At 37.4% G+C, this 5,710-nt stretch overlaps 1 protein-coding gene across 1 annotated transcript; it reads right to left on the bottom strand.

Annotated features, from left to right (window-relative positions):
* Positions 1–5,079: 5,079 nt before the first annotated feature.
* LOC111518945 lies at positions 5,080–5,710 on the bottom strand. Its single transcript, XM_023177238.2, has one exon. It carries the CDS (start codon positions 5,632–5,634, stop codon positions 5,134–5,136), a length of 501 nt encoding a protein of 166 aa, XP_023033006.2. The 5' UTR covers positions 5,635–5,710; the 3' UTR covers positions 5,080–5,133.

Raw genomic sequence — 5,710 nt, 5'->3', positions numbered from 1 at the left:
TCAAAAGTTTACGGTGGATTTAATTCCGCAGACTCCCATACCACATGCTTCCACCATACTTCTTCAAGACGAGGGGCTTTGTACACTCTCCTCACAGGATTCGTTGCTGGAATCTGAATTCTGTCCAAGTCCTGAAGAGCCGCTGTTGACCGGCGATGCAATCTCCTTGCTCTTTTCGGGTACAACAAGCCGGCCCATATAGTTATTACCATTGTATATTGATATAGCCGGTCGACTGTTGTGTTATTTTCAAAGGTTTACGGGCCGCTGTCCATTTTCCTCATTCGGTTCTATTTCAATTTCGTATTCCTAATTCACGGCCGCAACCTGGATTTAATTCCGCAGACTCCCATACCACATGCTTCCACCATACCTGCTCAAGGCGAGGTGCTTTGTAAGCTCTCCTCACAGGATTCGAGAACCTGTCTGAAACTTGATTCCAAAAATACTCACTGTTTGATCCAGAGGAGAGCTTAATGACAGACGACTGGCTACTGTCAGAAGTCTGTTATTCAATGTTTGAGCAGAGTTGAGCACTGTCAAAAACCAATGTGGAACGGTTGACCAGATCACTTGCAATTAAACGGAAGTTAATGTAGATCTTCTTGGATCTACTTGGTCCAACACGATGTCGCCACCCCAAGAGATCCTGAAAAATATTAAATTTCAAAATTTCAAATATACACATATATTTTTTTTATGACATGCAAAATTTCAACTCTGTAGCTCTTACGGTCTAGGAAAAGTTAGCGTCGATCCAGACGGACGGTCATGGCTATACGAACTCCTCTCGTCGTCCTGATCAAGAACATATATACTTTGTATGGTCGGAGATGCTTCATGCTATGCGTTTCACACTTTTGACCAAAATTGATTTACCATTTTTGCAAATCAATATAATAGAGCCAACTTTTTTAAAAATAACCTTTTGGCGAAACCATGGTTAGGGCATTGTGGTTAATTTTCCTACCATTTTAAAGTCGTCTTATGTGTATGTACAATGTACATATGTACATACATACATGACAATGCAATAATCTAACCATAATTACTGATTACTATCATTATAATTACAATGGACTTAGTTTGATAAGCCGGCCTCTTTGTTCATGCAGCTTCGTTACTCAATTACAAGAATCATGTTGCATGGCATTGACACGCCTACTCCGAGAGCAATTACCGAGTACCAAAACAGCCTGACTAACTAACTAACTAACTAACTGACTGAACGACTGACTGATGGAATAATTAAGACACACACACATGCTTACCATACACACACCTGTTGTGTTTGTGTGCCTCAAAGATTTCTAATTGGCAAATGTGCACGCTTGTGTGCCCATTAACCCCTTAAACACTCTCTCCCCAACAAAGACATTCTCAACAATTGCCACTTGGCTTTGATTTCGTTTTTCATATTGAGGTCTAAGACTCTGGGAGTGGGGCACTGGAAATGGAAGTGGGATTGAGAGTGGGCGTGGCATAGAGCGTGTTCAATAAGCGATTATTTTTTCAGTTTGAAATATTTCTCTTTGTCGAATTTTGTTTTCATTTAGGTCGTCGTCGTCGTCGCCGTGTTTGCTTTTTTTGCACATCTTTCTCCTCTGGCTGGCAGCTATTATTTGTTAAATGAAGCGATTTGTTTGTTGACATTATGCATGGAAGCGTTAAACACATTTTCGCTTTTATTTTTTCTACTGTCGAAAAATTGTTTTTGCAATCCGTCAGAGGGCGGTGGGCGGAGGGCAGTAGGGTGGTAAGTGGGTGGGGCAATGTGTTGCCCCCAGGTGGTTGAAGTGGTTGGGATTTTTTGGCACATACCTGACGTGAGGTGGCTATACACAAAAAAGGTGGTTGGGTCTTATGTGTGAATTCCAAACAAGCAGCGGCAGCTGTTGAACATCAATGTGGACCAAAATACAAAAAAAAAAAAGAAGAAAAAAAAACATAAATATTTGCGGATGAACGACAGCGCCAATGAAAAGAGCCTTACAGTACATCTTTCGTTGAAGATGGTTTATCCATTATATTGCAAGAAGTCGCTTTTTAAAAATAGACCTCTGAATTCTATATGTATTCATACAGTAATGTAAATTAAGGGTTCTTGAAGGAAAACTAAAATTAAACTCTGCAGAATTACACAATACAACAAAATTTCAATAGCTTTTGTCGTTCCTCGGCAAATACTCAACCAAAATACAAAGTGTCTTTTTGTTTAAAAGAGAAAATACATAAATCTGAAAGCAGTTTCCAAACTGATGCAAATTTACAGAGCTTTAGTTTTTTAGCAAAGCGACATTTGGTTCTGCAAATTAACCTTGAGCCCCATATGCTTGCATATATTACATGCATTTTATATCCTGATACAGCTCTCATTGGAACGATCAGTATAAAATAGAGATTTTATGGCTTATTGTTGACGTTAGTATCTACCCAAACTTCGCATGGGTGCTAAGTTTAACCAAGATCAACCAAGACCCCAAAATCATCGCTCTCACAGTAAACATTTTTTTAGTTCCTTTCAGAAAGTGTTATAATAAAACGTACGTAACAAGAAAAGGATAACTTTTCCGACCCTACACAGTTCATATATTCTTGATCAGTCTAAGGGCCTTCTTCTAACTGTCACTATCACTTCCTTTATGCCAAAGTTAGGCCAATTTCAGGAGAAATGTTTTAAATTGGTATTACATTGGTCAGACGCAGAGTAGAACACGTTTCAAAAAGTATGTGTACATATTCTTCTGGAAAAGCCGAGTCGATTAGCCATATCCGTCCTTTCATTCGTACTTTACGGCCTCAATTAGAAAGCGACTGCAAAAAAAACTTTAAGCTTTGAATTTCCTGATTGAAATCAAGTTTGACAATTCGTCAGATCAGATCACTATAACATTTAGTTGTCGAAGAAACCATCAATCGAAAAGTCTACTTTATCAAGAAATATCGAATAATGTAGAAATATAGATAAATCTTATTTAAGTTGGCCTGTTCAATGAAATTGGTTGGTTAATCAATTCCACTCCCCTTTCCGACCCGATTTCAAATGTAAATCGAGAGTAATTCCGCCCCGTTTTTGGAGTTGTTGTTCTTAATTCTCAGTGGAACACTTTTGATTCGATATGGTATGGTATCAGCTTAAAGGATTGCCTAGCTTTATAATAATTTAGGTATAAATTTGTTTTCGAGTGCAAATTCTTTCTAAAATACTTTGGGTTTCATTTGTGAATATAACAAATTTGCATTTAGTCTTGGCAAATCAATTTGATTTTTACACAATTTTAACATATATTTCATATCGAATATATTTGTCGTTTATGGGTAGTATTAAATAGTGGCATGAGCCTTTCGATTGATAACGTTCGGATATGAAAATAACTGACCTATTCTCATATCCGAACGTTATCAACATTTCCATTCAATATTTTGCTCAAAACATATTACATCTGGTATAGAAAAATATTAAAAAGTCATAATTTTGAAGGGTTTATAAGATAATTAGCAATTGTTTTTCAAAGACAAACAATTTGAAGCTGAATAATATTGGAAGCGAGAACTGGTCTTAAATCCGCTTTCGACAAAAACATTCAGAATCGAAAACGAGAACAGGACTGAATGAATTCAAAGTGGTTCGCACTACAAGGATAATTGAATTTCGGTGCGTCCCAAGTCAACTTCTTCCTCAAAAACGAATTATTTTCCACTATTTTAGAATATTTTTTTACATACGGATAATGTTTGTGAATCTCTCTTAAAAGTATTCGTCAATAGATTCACTTGCTTGGACGAATATGAGTTAATAACCATTTTCAGGTGAACAATACGTTGTTAAGGAAGCAAAGACTTTTGTGGGGAATATATTGAATGGCTTAAGCTTTTACCGCAAAATGAATATGGGAAAAAATTCGTTATCAGATGTCAATAAGTCAGGCAAGTTGCAGCATTTGCAAGCGTTAAAAAAGGTAATAAAAGGTGCAAAAAGTCTAGAGCCTGGGCTATAATAACTAATCAAGTTGTGTCCCTTGTTTTGTTTGTGTCACCATCATAAAGCCATGTTAACAGTTTAAAAAATGTAATAAAATACTGTTTGGTGAACAAACTCATCAGTGTTCGAAACAAACAAATTTAAATGTGGATATACATACCTTACGTTAAGCTTTAGATCCTATCTAAATATTAGCGAAAAAAAAGAATTAATAATTCGGCAGACACAAAAACCAAAATGTTATTGAAATATTTACGATTTTAACAAACAGCAACCAAGTCTCACTCCCATTATTTGATTTAGTTCAAAAGGTTTTCCTGTACAGGGAGACCACCAAAAGAAAACATGCAACTTCCTTCCTTTCGGTTCAGTCTTTTTCCTTCTTTTTTGGCTTATCCGTTTTGGTTAAGTCTTAGCCGCGTTCTCTGGATGACATTTTTGCCACATGGCATGCCATGTTGCCATTTTGCCAATAGGTAGACATTTTTAAGGCTAATTAAATCCACTTCATGACTTTGAAAAAAACGAAAATGCTAAACGCTATCCGGAACTTTGGCATGTCCTTACCAGTCAGCAAGCCAGTACGACAGGACCTCACCTCAAATTTATGTCATGTACAATTAACAACTAGCAATAGCTAAAAAACAATGGCAAAACGAAAAAAAAAAAACAACTGCAAAATGCCAAGAAATGTCCGTTTGAAATAATTTATTTATGACATTTTAAAGCTGTGTGTATTGCTAGATAACTTTAATATCAAGTCCTTGGGCTGCCTGGCCGCCACCAAAGGATTTGGCCAATTAAAAATGCGGCGTTGGCCTTATCGCACGCTCCAATGTGAGTACTCTTCCCTCCTCCTGCAAGCCCCTGTTCTTCTTGTCTCAACTTAATGTGGTTACAAAAGTTTCAGCAAAGGCAAAAGGTGTTGAAAGTTCTGTTGGGCGGAAGTTTTTACGTGCCCCCACAGGCGTTTCTTCTTCTCTTTCGGTGTCGTCGACGTCCTGTTCCCTGTTGTAATCCTACAAGCGAGCTAGAGCTTTAATCCTAGCTGGCTGCTTAACGGCACTGATAAGAAATAAATGTGAAGATAAACATTTTTTTATTTTCGTTTTTTTGGTTTTCTTTTTAAGGCAAAGGCAATTAGTGGACTGCTAATTTGGTAAAGTACTCAAAAGACTAGAAAGTTTGTACTTCTTTTCAATGGAGAAGTACAAGATCATGGTGCTTTCGACCAGTGTGACAATCTGCATCAGCGCAAAAATCATAAGCTTCACATGTAAGTCAATAGTCGTCTTTATCTCCGCAATAATTGAATCAGAGTGCATCCTTTCCCAGCATTCATGCACGTTGATTATGTAAGAGCCCAAGCAATGCATCACATAGGGCAGCACGAAAATCCATTCATAATGATAACGAGACGCCGGCAATAAGTCACTGGGCACAAGGAGAGCCCCCATAGGCAGCATGGAGAAAATAATCGCATGGATTAGAGTTACCGCTGGACTCGAGATCTCCAGTCCAATGTAAGGCAAAGCCCATTGGCCACAATACACCAATCTGGGGCTTAAAAGAATACTCCAGCAGGTGAACATCAGACTCAAGTAGATGAACAGTAGTTGCATGTATTTATACAAGTTCATTTTAAGTTTCATTTTGTAGATTTATAAATATTTATAACAATTTCTTTACAATTTACCAAGTGACTTTGAAATCTGGGAGTTCTATCCT

The sequence above is a fragment of the Drosophila willistoni genome, assembly GCF_018902025.1.
Source record: "Drosophila willistoni isolate 14030-0811.24 chromosome XR unlocalized genomic scaffold, UCI_dwil_1.1 Seg105, whole genome shotgun sequence".
Taxonomy (NCBI): Eukaryota; Metazoa; Arthropoda; class Insecta; order Diptera; family Drosophilidae; genus Drosophila; species Drosophila willistoni.
This window is presented reverse-complemented; position numbering and strand designations above follow the sequence as displayed.

Coding starts and splice junctions, on each gene's coding strand:
- LOC111518945 (XM_023177238.2), bottom strand. CDS start 5,634: ATGAAACTTAAAATGAACTTGTATAAATACATGCAACTACTGTTCATC.